The sequence below is a fragment of the Orycteropus afer genome, unplaced genomic scaffold (assembly GCF_000298275.1).
Source record: "Orycteropus afer afer isolate SDZICR_OR568_19922 unplaced genomic scaffold, OryAfe1.0 scaffold00133, whole genome shotgun sequence".
Classification (NCBI taxonomy): Eukaryota; Metazoa; Chordata; class Mammalia; order Tubulidentata; family Orycteropodidae; genus Orycteropus; species Orycteropus afer.
In genome coordinates, this window is record NW_006921720.1 from 3,008,942 (window position 1) to 3,026,793 (window position 17,852).

The window sequence follows — 17,852 nt, forward strand, 5'->3', positions numbered from 1 at the left end:
CCAGTCACCTCGTATGCATGTGAGAGCTGGACAATGAATAAGGAAGACTGAAGAAGAGTTGATGCTTTTGAGTTGTGGTGCTGGCAAAGAATGCTGAAGGTACCATGGACTGCCAAAAGAACTAACAGATCTGTCCTGGAAGAAGTGCAGCCAAGATGCTCCTTGGAAGTGAGGATGGCCAGACTTCGTCTCACCTACTTTGGTCATGTTGTCAGAGGGGACCATTCCCTGAAGAAGAATGTCATGCTTGATAAGGTGGAGGGTCAACGAAGGAGGGGAAGGCCTTCGACGAGATGGATTGACATGGTGGCTGCAACAATGGGCTCAAGTATAGCAAGGATTGTGGAGCTGGCGGGATTGGGTGATGTTTTGTTCTGCTGTGCATGAGGTCGCTATGAGTCGGAAATGCTTCGATGGCACCTAACAACAACAACAACAACCACATCAAAGTTCTTTTCTGGACATGGTTCTTAACCCTGCCTTAATTCATTGCTTTCTGTGCACCCACCACTTTCTCTCATTTTAATGGCTCTGTCTTGAAGCCATCTGAAACAAGCATTGGTACAAATATCCTTTATTGGTCAACTAAAACCCATTGCTGTCAAGTCAAATCCAACTCATAGTGAGCCTATGGGAGAGAGTAGAACTGCCCCTAGGGTTTCCAAGATTATAAATCTTTTAGGAAGTAGACTGCCCCATCTTTCTTCTGCAGAGAGGCTGGTGGGTTTAGACCACCAACCACCAACTTTCAGCTAAAAGCTGACCACTTAAACACTGTGCCACTAGAGCTCCTTGTTTGGTCATCTTCAAAAGAAGGCCTCTGAGAAAAATACCTCACCTACTCCTAACTTACCAACTATATCATTGTTTTGGTTCTTTAGTTCTCCTCTAAAAGAAATATACCAAAAATGGGTGGCTTTAACAGACAGGGATTTATTCTCTTAACCGTTTAGGAGGCTAGAAGTCCGAGTTCAAAGTGCCAAGCTCTAGGGGCTGGATAAAATCCCCTTGACCTTGGGCTCTGCCTCTTGCTCCCAGCCTACTGAAGCTGGAGGTTTTTCTTAACTCAGGTAGCTGGTGGCTGCTGAGACTGGCAAACCCAAGGTCAACAAGTAAAAAGGCATCCCAAGATTATCAGACAACACTCAGGCCACCAGTTCAAATCCAGAAAAAGCCCCAGGATTGGCAGGGCATGGCATGCTGCTGAATGAAGACTTGGCTACATGCAGAGTCCAAGCATGCCAAAAAGCTGCACAGACCTTTCTCAAAGCTGCTTTTTACATCCTGGAAACAGACCACATCCCTAAGGCAGCTACTCAGCTACTCTAGTAGATTCCAACCTGGGGTTACCAGTCTCATCATGGGGAATAACTGTATCCAGCTACCCAGTTATGCAAAACCAGGTCCAGCCAAGTTGACACACAACTACCACACTCATTATCTGACATTTTGCATCTACAACAGTAGTAACAAATTACTGCTTGACTAATTTGTGCATTAGTAACATATGTCTGGCAATAATGAATGCTAAGGTGAGAGGCAAGAGTAATGCTTGCTATGATAGTTAAGGTTTGCCAAAGGGGCAGGGAGGCCACATCTTCTGACCTCCTCTAACTGAACAAGAGGAAGACAGAATCACCATCAATAGCCCAAGGCCTATTCCTGCGAGACCAGACATGCTGCCTCCCTCCAGCCCTTTCATCAACCCTGACACCAACCGTTCCTCCCGCAGCACCCACCACCTTTCTGCTGGGTTTGATAATTTGCTGCAGTGGCCACACAGAACTTACAGATTGTGGGGTTTAATAGGGAAGCACCAGGCTACAATTCAAGCTCAGGAACAACACTCAGTCTCTCTCAGCCTGCTGGTTTTCAGCCAACAGTCTCTCACAGTCTCTCTCCCAGCAGTGCATGTCTCTCTCAGCAATGCATGTCTCTTGCATCTCTTTCCCAGCAGTGTGTGTGTCTCTCAGGAGCATGTGTCTCTCAGGTGCATTTCTCTCAGCAGCACATCCTTCTCAGCCAGCAATCAGAAAGACTTCTGCCTCTAGGAGGCCTCCTTTTGAGCCTGGCACAGTGGCCAAACTAGCCAATCATAACATCAGAATTCTAAGGATCTGAGAGACAGTGAACTTCCCAGAACATTTCTTTGTGCCACTCTCAACAGAAATACCCCAGGTGGATAACTTTAATAATCAGGAGCTCCTCAGTTGCTTACAGCAAATTCCACCACAGAGTTTACCAAGGCTTATGGCTAGAAAAGCCATACCAGGTAATTTACTATACCGCAGGTTATGTGTCAACTTTCTCAGTGGTTTGACAGTTATGTAATGATGTAATTTGCCAGTTAAGGAGGTGTAGTTAGTCATTCTCCACTTTGTGATCTGATGTGGTCATCCTCCATTTTCACATAATGACCTGGTCTTTGGACTCTAACTGTGTCAATAAATGAAGAGTGGGTATGATTAACAGTTTCATGTCCTAATTTTTGGGATCTTGAAGTAGTTGCCTGCAAGATCCCACATTTCTGCTCTCTTCTCTATTTCCTTTCCATCTTTAGTTGCAAATTGGTCAATTCTTGCCCAAGTAATATAGCAGTGAACCACCAAAACACACCAATGTTGTCGCTGTAGACTTTTTATGGACACCTAGTCTACAAGTTATTTTAGTAAATAATTTTTATCAAAATGTTCTGCTCCAGCATAATAAGGGTACCAGTATTCTAGCAGTATCTATTTTCCTATTGCCTACCTACCACCTGTTTTCTAAGCTAGTGCTACATATTTTAGGGTTTTTTATGGTACCACCCTAATTCTGTGCAGCCAGAATGCTCCTTGGAAGCAAGAATGGCCAGACTTCGTCTCACCTATTTTGGTCATGTTGTAAGAAGGGACCATTCCCTGGAGAAGGATGTCATGCTTGGTAGGGTGGAGGGTCGACGGAAGAGGGGGAGGCCTTCAAGGAGATGGATTGATACGGTGGCTGCGATGATGGGCTCAAGTATAGCAGGGATTGTGGGGCTGGCGCGGGATCGGGCAGTGTTTCGTTCTGCTGTGCATGGGGTCGCTATGAGTCGGAAACGACTCGATGGCACTTAACAACAACAACAACACCCTAATTCTGGTATTAATTTCTGTATTAAGGCAAAGGTCAAGCTATTATAAAAGAGATCCAAAGTGAAAATGAATGAGAAAAACTTTCTCTTGCATATAATAGGCCCACTGATTTAGATGGTATGAAATACAAGCAGGAGTAATAGTAGTAGTAATGTAAAGAGGAAGAATGACTAGGATCAGCCCAAAGCTGATCCCTATGAGGTAGACGTCAACAACACCTTTTTATCTTTCTGATACCAGCTGTCCCTTCCACAGCACTTTCTATTCTTCTGGGTTTGGTAATGCATTGCAATGACCACTCAAAACTTACAGACCATACTTATAATTAAGTGCTTTATTAAAGAACATGGTACAACTTGGGAATAGGATCTATAGGTTGTAACTCAAAAATCAGGATCAGGAAGCATGTAGGCAAAGCCTCCCTTCAGTGGAGGATAGCTTTCTTAGTTCCTCTTACCTGTGTGAGGACAGGCGCCTCTTTGCCCCCTCTGAACAGGCTCATTGGCCCTGCAGTTTATACCATCGGTCTGCTGCTGGGCCCCTTCTGGGCCTGTCATGTGCTGGCTCTGCCACTGGGCACTTTCTGGGCCTGTTGCAAGCTGGTCTGTCTTTGGACCCCTTCCAGGCCTCTCACTGTCTTCAGTGTAACTGCCTTTGACCTCTGTTACAGCTCTTTTAGAGGATTTCTTGCCATCTCTCTCTCTCTCTGCTTTTTCTTTCTTCATTCCTGCTTCTGTCTGAAAAAACCTGTACGGGGCTGGCTGCTTATATATACAAACTCCCCATCAATTTCAAGTGACCTTCCCAACCAAGGCCACAAACTGCACTGACCAACCCTCTCCTGGTAGGCCACACACACTTTATTTGCATGATCTATAGTCACTTCATTTGCATAGTCTATTGACCAATCCCTGCAAGGTGCATGCCAGTCATGGCCAAGGACCAGAGAAAAAGTCATGTTGTTTACAGCTTAACTAGGAAAGGTCAGTTAACCTGGACATATGTAACAAACTATCTGGGGTAGAAACTAGGACAAAGATAACTCTTTGGGGCTTAGGGGAAAAGAATTCTCAAGTTATTTTTCCACAGGAGGAAAGCAAGAGGCCACATAAGGGAACTCATTTCACTACAACATGATTTAAACCGCACCTGACAAAACATTGGAAGGAAGGTTGGGCAATTTACTTCCATAATGATACCGCCTCGGAAACCCAAGGAGGGGTTGCTATGAGTTGGGTCTGACTCCATGGCAGTGGGTTTGGGTTTGGTTTTCGTTTTGACAAAACATATGTACGAAACCAAAACCAAACTCACTGCCATCGAGTCACTTCCAACTCGTAGCGACTCCCATTGTGTTTGCAAGGCGGTAAATCTTTATGGAAGTAGATTGCCCTGTCTTCCTTCTGTGGAGTGGGTGGTGGGTTTGAACTGCCAACCTTCTGGTTAGCAGTCAGTTGCCTTAGGCACTGTACCACCAGAGCTCCTTGAATATATGTACAAAAAAACAAACTCATTGCCATCAAGTAATTCTGACTCACAGCGACCCCTCCTTGGCTGGTAAGTTTGAACCGCCAGCCTTTTCTGGTTAGCAGTCAAATGCCTTAGGTACTGTGCCACCAGAGCTCCTGAATATATATATGTACAGGAGAAACTATATTAGATAAAATGTTATTTTCATGAAATAGGGAATATCATATAAAACATTGATTTGATCTTCTGGGGGTGGGGACTGCCATTGAGTCGATACTGACTCACAGTGACCCTGTAGAACAGAGTAGAAACCCATAGGGTTTCCAAAGCTATAAATCTTTATGGAAGCAGAATGCCTCGTCTTTCTCTTGCAGAGCGGCTGGTGGGTTTGAACCTCCCACCTTTAAGTTAGCAGCCCAATCCTTTAACCACTATCCCACCAGAGCTCCCTTTTCCTTTGTTGTTGTTAGGTGCTGTCGAGTTGGTTCTGACTCATAGTGACCTTATGTACAACCGAACAAAACACTGACCAGTCTTGTGCCAGGCTCTTCCTTAGAAATATTTTATTACTATGAAATATTTTGATATGATTATTAACATTTAAAGTAGCAGCTATGGTAGTTAGAAATGAGAATTATGTTGTGGAGAAAAAGGAAAACAATCTATGTAGAAGAGTGAACAAGGTCTTTATGCTAACATTTTCAGTACCCAAAATAATTATACCAAGGGCAAAAGATACTATTTTTAAAAATGTAAGCAATATTTGAAATGTGAGAAAAACTAGGTAATACTTTTTTATCAAGATATTTGAAATGGCCCATAGCATTATTAAAATAGATATATATGTGTGTATATGTACATATATACATACATACAGTAGCTGCAGCAATGGGTTTAAGTATAGCAAGGATTATGAGGATGGTGCATGACCAGGCAGCATTTTGTTCTGTTGTGCCTAGGGTGCTATGAGTTGGAGCCTAACAACAACAACAAATATATATGCATTTGACTGCTAGCTAGAAGGCTGGCAGTTCAAACCCACCAACCACTCCTCGGAAAGAAGACTGGCAGTCTGTAGAGATACCCCCTTGGAAACCCAAGGAGAGGTCTCTATGAGTCACACACACACATGTATATGTACACACACATATACACACACACAAAGAAATCACCTACTCAGCCATTTGGAAAGGATAATTTCTATAGCCTAAATTAATAAGCTAATGTTTTGGGTGTCTGTGAAGATTGCTTCTGAGCCACTAAGAAAGTACTCTTAATATGGATATTAGACTGTGAATGAAAATAGATCTCCAGAATTTATGCTTATGGAGGATATAGATCTTTTAGATAAATTGAGACTATAAAGTAACTAACAAACCCTAAGTTTCCTTGAAATAGACTTTTTATGTCTACTATTTTGAGATGTTACTTTTTTTCCTTGCAGGAAGACCAATATATTTTTAACAACAAGAATCAGTAACTGGAAGTACAAGATTGGTTGTTTAATAATGTTAAAATGAAGTTTTGATCAGCTGAGGTAAGATTATGGCATTTCTTTTGCATGTAATTCATAGTAGATCAGAATATTTCCCTAATTGCTGTGAAGAGCTGTTACAAGGACTAAGAAGGGTCTGAGATTATGTCCCACTTAACAACAAGCCTGCTACAGTGCCATGGATGTTGGCAGAAGACATGAGATTGCTGTATCAAAAACAAGTATGCTAACTGAAAGATTGACAATTCAAACCTACCAGCTGCTCCACAGGAGAATATGGCAGTCTGCTTCTATAAAGATTTACAGTCTTGGAAACCCTGTGCGGCAGCAATAGTAGTAGCCAGAGTAGTCAGATTTGCGCTGGTTCCCCAAGCCCCTTTTCCTATGGGGCTGTGGAAAGAATGCCAAGCAATACCTGCTTATAGTTAGATTTTATTACAGGAGAGTAACCCTGAACTAAAAGGAGCTCTGGTGGTGTAGTGGGTAAGGCATTTGGCAGCTAATCAGCAGTTTAAACCCACCAGCCACATTATGGAAGGAAGATGGGGCATTCTACTTCCATAAAGATTTATAGCCTCAAATACCTAATGGGGGTCACTATGAGTTGGGATCAACTCATTGGCAGTGAGTGAACCCTGAACTAAGGGAACCTACATCTTTTTAATAGACAATAAGTCTACCTGACCTTTGCTTTGGAGGGAGACTTTATCCTTATTATATGGGGCAGTAAATCAATCTAACCTTTGTATTAGAATAAGACATGGTCTTCTAAGAGAGTTGCTGTACTAACGTTTTGGTAAAGAGAGTCTAGAAGAGAGTGCTTGTGAGATAAGTGAAAAGATGAAAGATCCATGGAAAACTTTCTTATTCTAAATTGCTTTTTAAAATATGTGTTATTGGTAAGGATGATCATTGCCAAGCTTTTTTAAAAATAGTGATTAATATAGAAAGCATGTAAATATCCAACAAGAGGTTATTCAAATTATAATATGTTCATAGTGTCATAGTTAATTGATACAATTGGTCCTGGATAGAATGGGAGAACAATGTGGAACAAAACTCAAAATCATAAAAAAGAAGACCAGGTTTGCTCGTCTGATGGAGCCTGGAAAGACTATGGCCCCTACTTACTCTTCAGGTCTGGAACTGAACTCACTCCTATGGCTTCCAGGCAAACAATACACAGGCATATGGAGTGGACATTTACATCAGATGGAGAAACTCTTTGGAGCGATCAGTAGTAGGAGAAAAGAAGGGCATTGTTTGCACAGGGAGGTAGCTGGTGGGGCAAGGGGCGGTGAGTGGGAGGGAAGGACATAGGGAAGACTGTAACTACAGGAAGGAAGTGGAAAGAGAGCTGTTACATTGTGGGGAATTGCAGTCAGTGTCATGAAACAAAAAGTGTATGAACTGCTCTATGAAAAATGAATTTGCTGTGTAAACTTTCACCTAAATCACAATAAAATAAAAAAAAGATTCATGAAACTCTATGTCAAAAAAAATAGAAAATAATGTGAAATTACATTTATTGATATTAGATGTTCATTTAAAAATTAAGCACATATAAAATATACATGTAATTTGATCCCACTTTTTGTACAAATGTACACACATATGAAGAGTATATACCAAAGTGTCTATTTCAGTGAATAGAATTGTAGATGTTTTCTTTTTTTGCTTATCTGTATTTTTTGTTGTGTTTATTTAACCCCTTCGAAAATGAACACTTAATGCTTTTGTAATGAGTGAAAAAATTCTTTTCTCTTTTTAATTTAAAAATGAAAGTTATTTAAGAACTATTTTTTCACCTAACAGAAAAATATTTCATGAATCTAAATGGGGATTATGGAATGTTGTTCTGGTTACCTAGTGCCAGGCTCTAGGGGCTGTGTGAAAGCCGCTCGACTCTACCTCTTGCTCCCGGCCCACTGAATGAAGCTAGAGACATCTCTCCACTCAGGCAGCTGCTAGCTACTAAAGCTGACAAACTCAAGGTTGACAAGTGAAAAGGCACAGTCCCAATGTTATTAAACCACACGACAGGCCATTAATTCAAGTCCATTGTAAGTCCCAAAGTCAACAGAGCATGGCAGGCTGCTGAACAATGACACAGTTACATGCAGGATTCAAATGTACCATAAGCTAGAGACCATTCCCTAAGCATCTCCAAAACAGCTACTCAGCTGCTTGTGGTAGGCCCCACCATGGAGTTGATTGCCAGTCTCTTCATGGAGAATAACTACCACCAGCTGCCCAGCCACTCAACCAGGCCCAGCCAAGTTGACACACAGCCTTAACTACCACAAATGTTAATTAGCTTTTTGACTCTGGACTTGCCTTTATGTGCAATGTAGAACTAGCCGAGATAATTTTGTAACTTTATTTAAAAAAAAGAAAGGTTTTTATGTTGTCTGTGATTGATAAAGCCAAGAGATTCTTTTAGTAAGTTGCTGTATTTTTATAATTATATGGATGTCAACAAGGGAAACAAATATTAGGAAAAGCATTGTAACAGGACAAATCTTAATTATAGTTGTTGTTGTTATGTGCCATCGAGTCAGCCCCGGCTCATAGTGACCCCTCCTTAATTATAGAGGGTAGTGCTATTTAGTGCAGATTCTGATGCTATTTAGATGAGTTAGGCCAAGTTAAACCAAAACAAACAAACAAACTCACTGGTTCTAACTCTTAATGACCCTATAGGATGGAATAGAACTGCCCCATAGGATTTTTAAGGCTGTAAATCTTGATAGAAGCAGACTGCCACATTCTCCTGTAGAGCAGCTGGTAGGTTTGAACTGTGAATCTTTCAGTTAGCAATGAGTACTTTAACCACTGCACCTCCAGGTGCCCTCTAGGGTAAGCTAGGTACATTGAACTAATTTGCTTCATTTTTATCTTATGTCTGTGTATAGTACTCTGACATATGTTTAACTATTAGTGTTTTTGTAAATTGACTTTTTTTTGTTTCTTAGGATTTTCTCCTCCTCCTTTAACCAAGGTGCTGTTACCAGATTTGTCTTCTGGGTATCAGTTAAAAATGACTGAAGTTCAAGCAATGGTAGAATTCTCCGTGGAGCTAAACAAGTTCTACAATGTGGATTTATTTCAGAGAGGGTGTGTATTTTAATTGAAAATTATGTATTTTGCATAAGACAAGACATACAGTTTTTATTTAAATTTATTTACATGCTTTTGTCCCAGCAGATATAAGGAGTGATAAAACAATGAGTTATATTAAAAAAATTATTTCTCAGATAATTATTATATATATAATTCAATAATTGTGTTGTTTGTTGTTATGTGCCATTTCTCAGATAAATTTAATGTGTAAGTAGGTACTGGAGCATTATTCATATGGATTTAATGATGATGTTGGATATACTTAATACATGTTTATGAATTTCACTGTGCTGAGTACTGAGGACTTTAATGAAAATATTTAAGATTTGTCTGTATTCTTTAAAAGCTTATAGTGTAATGTGGGGAAATAAAAGACACAAACAAAACTGCTAAGTAGGCACACAAAATGTATATAACGAAGTTCTGTTAAGTATACATAAAAAGTACTCTAGGAATTAAAGCAAAAGAGCATCATTGTGGGTTAGTATGTTAGGACAGGCATTAGGGATGGACAGGATCAGAGTAACATAAGACTTGAATAAGCAGAGAATAAAGGGAAAAATCCTTTTAGTAGGAGAAAGCAGCATGAATCAAATCTACATAGGAATGGCCACATTATTTTCAAGAATATTTAGGAGGCTGGATATTCTCTAGGAGAATAGCAGAAGATAAGGTAGTAAAGAAATGAGAGGTGGGTATGTTTGTTATGTCCAGAGAAGAGTCAGCATAAGGTATATGAGTAACCATTGGTGGTTTCTAAGTTAAGAATAAAATTATCATTATTATCACAATGAGCTTTTATGAACATTGTAATATACTAGATTGATGATTGAGTGGGAGATAGAGAGGTATAAACCAAATCAAAATCACTGCTGTCGAGTTGATTCTGACTCATAGCAACCCCTCCTTGGGTTTCTGAGGTGGTATCTCTAAGAAAGTAAATTTCCCAGTCTTCCTTCCAAGGAATGGCTGCAGTTTGAACCACCAGCCTTCTGGTTAGCAGTCAAATGCCTTAGGCACTATGCCAAAGGTGCTCTGGTGGTGTAGTGCCTAAGGCATTTGACTGCTAACCAGAAGGCTGGTGGTTCAAACCCACTAGCCACTCCTTGAAAGGCAGACTGGGCAATCTACTTCCGTAGAGATACCACCTCGGAAACCCAAGTAGGGGTCGCTATACTGCACCACAGCTCCTTAGGGAATAGTTAATAGGGACTTACGGTAACCCAAGATACAAAACCCAAAGGTTTTATATTAAGAGTAGTGATAGTGAGCTATGACCCACACAAGGGGATGAATGAGAGACTTTGTATTGTTTTTCTGGCTTTGCTTTACCACCTTGTTGAAAAAATAAAAACTGCTCTGCTCTCTTCTGCTCTGCTTTACTTAGTCTTAGTCTCATCATTTCTCAGCGGGCCAGCCTGGGTTTTATTCCCATGGCAGAAACAAGGATTTAAGAAAGAGAGCAGAGGGTGAAGAAAGCCCCATGAACTGGCACACTAATTACTTCCACTATATTCTGTTGTCTAAGCAAGTCACAAGCCAAGCCAGGAGTACAGGCTGGTTTCTGTTTTGCCAGTATTACTCACTTAAAAAAAAATTGCGGGCTTTCTATGTGTCTGGTAAAGTCCATTCTGTGCTCTAAAACCCATACCCACAATTGTTTTTTGATACTTTCTGGCTTTCTAAATATAATCACTACTACTTGATAACTTTACTACTACTCGGGCATTGGGAGCTCTGGTGGCATAATGCCTAAGGCATTTGACTGCTAACCAGAAGGCTGGCGGTTCAAACCCACCAGCCACTTCCCGGAAGAAAGGTTGGGCAATCTACTTCCATAGAGATACCACTTTGGTCACCCAAGGAGGGGTCACTATGAGTCCAGATCAGAATTCTGTGGAATTGTGCCCTTAAACTTTCTAAAAGCTCTTTTGTCAAAACCAAAACACAAACCCACTGCCATCAAATTGATCCTGACTCATAGTGATCCTATAGAACAGAGCAGAACTACCCTTTAGGGTTTCCAAGGCTGTAAATCTTTATGGAGGCAAACTGCCTCATCTTCCTCCTGTAGGTAGTATGATGGGTTTGAACCACTAACCTTTTTGTTAGCAGCCCAGGCTTTATTTACAATACCACTAGAGCACCTTCCTTTTGTGAAACATTAACTTAATTCATTTAGAGATCTTAACAAAGGAACTTGAGAGCCACTCATTGATTTGATGTTTGTTCATTCATTTCATTCTATTCTGAAAATCTTTAGATAGGGAAAAATAAAAATTTTTGTTTTCTAACCCAGCAAGTCCCGGTCCTTCTATATTCCCTCTAAATTCTGCTTATAAAAAGACTAGTCCTTTCTTTAGCTTATCTCTTTTTTGATGTACCTTATCATACTTACCTAGCTACAGTTAGTTGACATGTTCAGCATTTTGCCTGGAAATTAGCTTACTCAAGTCTAAAAGTTTTTTCAGTACATTTTTTAACTTCTTTATTGTACTCCACATAGTTACAAAAAAAATTTATTACCATAACATGAGTTACCATTTTTTAGTCTGCTGTAGTTTCCTCCTCATTTTTATAGCTTCAGTAACTATTACTTAGGGCTCAGAGTCAATGCCACATATTCTAAGTTCTTGTTATGATGCATACCACTTCTAGGTACCAATTAATGTATTATTTATATATTGTGAAATAATACAGCTAATACCAAACTCAGTGGCACTGCAATAATAAACATTTATTTTTGCTCACAAGTGTGTAGATAAGCAGAATGGTTCTTGTTGATCTGGGCTGGCTTGGCTAGTATTTACTGGGCTTGTTTATGAATTCACAGCGGCTGACCAGTTTGCTAGATGCTAAATGATGCATCTTATCTGAACTGACTCAGCTCTTTTTTTTTTTAAACCATCTATTATCCTTTTAACTTGTTCTCAAGGGGGAGGCAGGGGTCCAAAGACATAGTGAAACTACGTTAGGAAGACCACTTACAATCTGTGTTTGGATATGGCACACTTGTCACCTCTTCCACACTGTGTTGGCCAAAACAAATCATAAGGTTAGCCTGGGTATAAGATGTGGGGAACTAGACTTCATTTCCTAATATAAGTCACATTGTAAGAACATGGACACAGAGGACATTTTTGGAATCAATCTACCACACCACCTTAAATATTTTGTTTTCTAATTTCTGAGACACATTTAGAGGAGTAATCAATAGAATTTAATACTGATTGCATGTGGGGGTGATGCTGAGACAAAAAAATATTAAGAAATATTAATGTAGAGTTGTGAAATTATAGGATGTCTCAGATTACTTTGAAGTAGTTCAGCAAATAAAAAATATATAAATGAATCAAATATGGAAAAATCTTTTTAATTGTTTAAACTGGGCAGTGGGTATTAAACTATATTCTTTACTTTTATGCAAATTTTGAACTGTTAGGAAATTTTAAAATATAATGCTGAAATTTAAATTGTTATGGCTTGGACAGTATTAGTAATGCTGAAAGAAGGAAGAAAATTGAATGGGCTCATTGTTTGAACACATATGGCTTGACTTTTTTATGTGTAAGAATATTTTCAAGGATGTAATTTACTCTTCTTCCTATTCTGCTTTATCTGTTAAGGATCTATTTAATTCTTTCTTTTTGCTGTTTCTTGACTCCTTACTTACCTTTACCTTTAAGCTAGTTCATGGGAAGATTATATAGAGTTTCTGTTTGGCTGTTATGCTAAATAACTGTCAGCTTTGATAGATAAACCAGTTTCCTAAATTTATATTTAAATATTAGGAAATATAAAATGAATGCTATCTTTTCCAGTATATTCCCTAATATATGAAATGATTGCTGAAGACAATGAGATAAGAAATGTAAAATTCAGTGATTACGGTGTCTAATATTGTCACCATTATTGTTATTATGATAACAAAGTAGAACTGATTAGACAGTGCCAAAACTTCAGGCTGGTATAGAACGGAGAGAATAAATTAAATTTTATAGGTTTGTTTTTTAAAATCATGATTTCCAAAAGCTAACTCCACTTGTTGGCACATAACAACAACAACAACAATAACAACAACTGCTTTAACATAAATAAATAAATATTCCATATTAGCCCTTGCTTTGGAGATTGGTTTAAGCTAGAAAACAAATTGCTTACTTAAAATAGTGAAAAATGATGGAAAGTATGCATTGCTTAACATCTACAATATGTTCTGTGAAATAGGACATTATGTGATTTTTACGTTGTGCAAATACCAGATTAAAACCTTGTGGGAGCCCGTGTCCAGTCGTCCTCATCACCACTGCTGGAGCTGGTGGCAGAGGCTAGAGGAACTGGTGGCAGCAGTGAGAGTGAGAGAAAGAAAGCAGGGAGGGAGCAGAGCAGTACCTTGCCCTATGTGATGTTGTTCTTGCCTGAGCAGCAGGAGCAGCCCAGCACCACAGCCCCTGCTGCCAGCCTGCCAGACAAATCCTGAGAGCCCAAGCCTAGAGCCATGTCCTTTGCCTCACCTTCCAGCATCCTGCCCCTGGTCCAGTGCTGCAAGAATCTGGATTTCAGGTCTTTAAAACTATTAGGGAAAATAATCAACAAAAGGGGAGCTGCTTTCTCTTTAAAAACAACAACTTTATGGAATCATGGACAGATGTATGTGCAGTCAGACATTGTCTGAAAAGACATTAGCTATGCATGCTTGTATTTGAAAATCAGTTACTGCCATCTACAAGGTACTTTCATATATATACAGCTTCCTCTGCCTTTATATTATAAAAATATAACACATGATATAAAATATAAAAGTGATCATCTCAAGTAAAACAATGTTATTCTTTTGACTGAAAGAAAATTAGACATTTGTTCAATTTGTGAAACTACTATACTTAGTAAAGTCACGTTAGTTTTGCCTCCCACCACTCATCTGTCAGTTTGTCTTGCATGTTGCTGTGATGCTAGAAGCTGTGTCATCAGTATTTCAGATATCATCAGGATCACCCATAGTGGACAGGTTTCAGTGGAGCTTTCAAATTAAGCCATACTAAGAAGAAGGACCCGGCAATCTACCTCTAAAAAAATTGGCCAGAGAAAACCTTGTGAACAGTGGTAAAATACTATTATAGTATCAGAAGATGAGCCTCTTATATTGGAAGACACTCAGAACATGACTAGGAAAGAGTAGCCTTCTCAAAGTAGAGTCAATCTTAATGACATGGATGGAGTAAAGCTTTTGGGACCTTTGCTTGCTGATGTGGCATGATGCAAAATGATTAGAAGCAGCAACAAACATCCATTAATAATAGGAATGTGGAATGTACAAAGTATGAATTTAGGAAAATTGTAAATTGTGAAAAAATGAAATGGAATGCTTGAAGATTGATATTCTAGGCATTAATGAGTTGAAATAGACTGGTATTAGCCATTTTTAATAGAACATTCATGGTTTACTATGCCAGGAATGACAAAGAGGAACGGTGCCATATTCATTGTCAAAAACAGCATTTCAAGATCTATACTGAAGTGCAGTGCTGTCAGTTTTAGGATGAATCCATACACCTATCATGAAGACCAGTTAATATAACTATTATTGAAATTTATACACCAGCCACTAATGCCAAAAATGAAAATTGAACTCACTGCCATCAAGTCGATTCTAACTCATAGTAACCCTGTAGGACAGGTTGTACCCTGTACGACCTGCCCTGTAGGGTTTTTCCAAGGATGGAAATGTACTGCCACATCTTTATCCTGCAGAGAGGCTGGTGGGTTTGAACTGCCAGCTTTTCAGACATCAGTCTAGCACTTAAACACTGCATAAGCAGGACTCCTCCACTAATGCCAAAGCTGAAGAAACTGAAGATTTCTACCAACTTCTGAATCTGAATATAAAATGTAGTCAAGATGTATTGATAATTACTGGTGATTAAAATGAAAAACTTGAAAATAAGAAGCTGGAAAATATGGCCTTGTTAATAGAAATGACACTGGAGTTTGAATGATAGAATTTTACAAGATCGATGACCTATTCCTGGCAAATGCCTTTTTTCAGCAACATAAATGGCTGTACACATGGATCTCACCAAATGGAATACTTCGGGATCAAATCAACTACATCAGTGAAAAGAGATGATACAGAAGCTCATTATCATCAGTCAGAACAAGGCCAGGGGTTGACTGTGGAAGAGACCATCAATTGCACATATGCAATTTCAGTTTGAAGCTGACAGAACAAGTCCATGAGAGCCAAAACATTACCTTGGGTATATCTCACCTGAATTTAAAGACCAAAGACCAGATGAGTTGTGGGGTGATATCAAGTATATACAGTACATGAAGAAAGCAAAAGTTCATTAAAAAGACAGGAAGGAAAGAAAAGACAAAAATGGATGTCAGAAGAGACTCTGAAACTTACTCTAGAATGTAGAGTAGTTAAAGTGAATAGTAGAAATGATGAAGTAAAAGAGCTGAACAGAAGATTCTAAAGGGCAGTTTGAGAAAACAAAGTATAATAATGAAATGTGGCAAAGGCCTGGAGTTAGAAAACCAAAAGGGAAGAACACACTCAGCAGTTCTCAAGCTGAAAGAATTGAAGAAAAAATTCAAGCCGTGAATTGCAATATTCAAGGATTTTATGGACAAAATATTGATCAGTGGAGGAAGCATCAAAAGAACATCGAAGGGTAGGAAGAGAGCTTTTACATTGTGGGGATTGTAATCAGTGTCACAAAACAAAATGTGTATGAACTAATGAATGTAAAATGAAACTGCTTTGTAAAATTTCACCCAAATCACTCTAAAAAGTTAAATAATAATAATAATAGAATATGGAAGGAATACACAGAGTCACTGTACCATAAAGAGTTGGTCCATGTTTAACCATTCAAGAGGTAGCATATGATTAAGAACCAATGGCACTGAAGGAATAAATCTTAGCTGTACTGAAGGCATTAGCCAAAAAAAAAAAGCCTTCAGGAATTGACAAAATACAAGCTAAATTGTTTCAGCAAACAGATGGAACACTAGAAACGCTCACTTGTCTGTGCCAAGAACTTTGGAAGGCAGTTACCTGGCCAATCAACTTGAAGAGATCCATATTTGTGCCCTTTCCAAAGAAAGTTGATCAATTGATTGTGGAAATTATCAAACAATATCACTAACATCACACTCAAGGAAAAATATGCTAAAGATACTGCATGGTTTAAAATCAGAATAGGTGTGCATCAGGGTTTGTATCCTTTCACCGTACTTATTCAGTCTGTATGCTGAGCAAATAATCTGAGAAGTTGGGCTGTATAAAGAAGAACACAGTATCAGAATTGGAGGAAGACTCATTAGCAACCTGGGATATGCAGATGACACAACCTTGCTTGCTGAAAGTGAAGAAGACTTGAAGCACTTCCTGATGAAGATCAAAGACTACAGCCTATAGTATGTGTTTTGGTTACCTCTGTGCTGCTCTAACAGAAAATACCACAAATGGGATGGATTTAACAAACAGGAGTTTATTCTCTTACAGTTTGGAGGCTGTAAGTCTGAGTTCAAAGTGCCAGGCTCTAGGGGCAGGGTGAAAGCCCCTCAGCCTTGGGCTTCAGCTCTGCCTCCTGCTTCTGGCCCACTGAAGCTAGAGGTTTTTCTTCACTCAGACAGCTGATGTCTGCTGAGGCTGACAAGCCCAAGGTTGACAAGTAAAAAGGCACAATCCTAATGTTACCAAATCATACAGTAGGCCATTAATTCAAGTCCATTAAAAGTTCCAAGATCGACAGAGCATGGCAGGCTGCTGAACAATGACTCGGCTACATGCAGGGTTCAAGCATGCCATAAGCTAGAGAGTGCTATAGGCAAAACAGGACATACGTGTGGCATCCTTTTAATAATCAAACATTGTCTTAAACAGTTCTTAATTAAGCAACTTAAAACAACAGCCATTTATTGTTTCTTATGAGTCTATAGCTTGGTTGGGGCCTGCTGGCTGACCTCAGCTAAGCTCACTAAGCATCTGAGATCAGCTATTGGCTGATTGAGCTAAGATCGCCTTAGCTGGGACTCTTCAGCCTCTTCCCCTTGGACTCTTATCCTCCAGGATGCTACCGTGAGATTAACAACTCCTAACTTCAATTGAATCATAAAATTATGTATTTGCTAGACTTGTAGAAAGGAACCTTGGTGATTCAGTGGTTAAGCTCTTGGCTGCTAACCAAATGCTTTGCTATTTGAACCTACCACCTGCTCCATTTGAGAAAGATGTGGCAGTCTCTTTCTTAAAGATTAGAGCCTTGGAAACCCTATGGGGCAGTTTTACTCTGTCTTACTCCTCGGAAGGAAGATTGGACAGTCTTCTTCCATAGAAATACTAGAAATACCACCTCGGAAACCCAAGGAGAGGTCGCTATTAGTCGGATCTGACTTGACGTCAGTGAGTTTGGTTTGGGTTTTGGTATAGGGTCACTATGAATCACAGTGGACTCAATGGCAACAGGTTTGTTGGTTTTTGTTTTAGGTTTGTTGGGTACAATAGAGTAATCAGTGTTAACAAATGTACTTAAATATTTTTTCACTTTTCTTGGAAAGAATTGACAGTTTGCTAATTGCTTTACAGAAAATTGATTTTTACTCTGATTATATTATTTTCTTTCAGTAGTAAACAGAAA

General features: G+C 39.3%; 1 protein-coding gene across 1 annotated transcript in view; it reads left to right on the forward strand.

Annotated features, from left to right (window-relative positions):
* The first annotated feature begins 9,121 nt into the window (after positions 1 to 9,121).
* FAM135A (family with sequence similarity 135 member A) overlaps positions 9,122 to 17,852 on the forward strand; it is a 175,469-nt gene continuing 166,738 nt past the window's right edge. The window contains exon 1 of the mRNA XM_042781564.1: positions 9,122 to 9,198. Coding sequence (XP_042637498.1) covers positions 9,122 to 9,198 — 77 coding nt within the window. The remainder of the gene's footprint in view (positions 9,199 to 17,852) is intronic.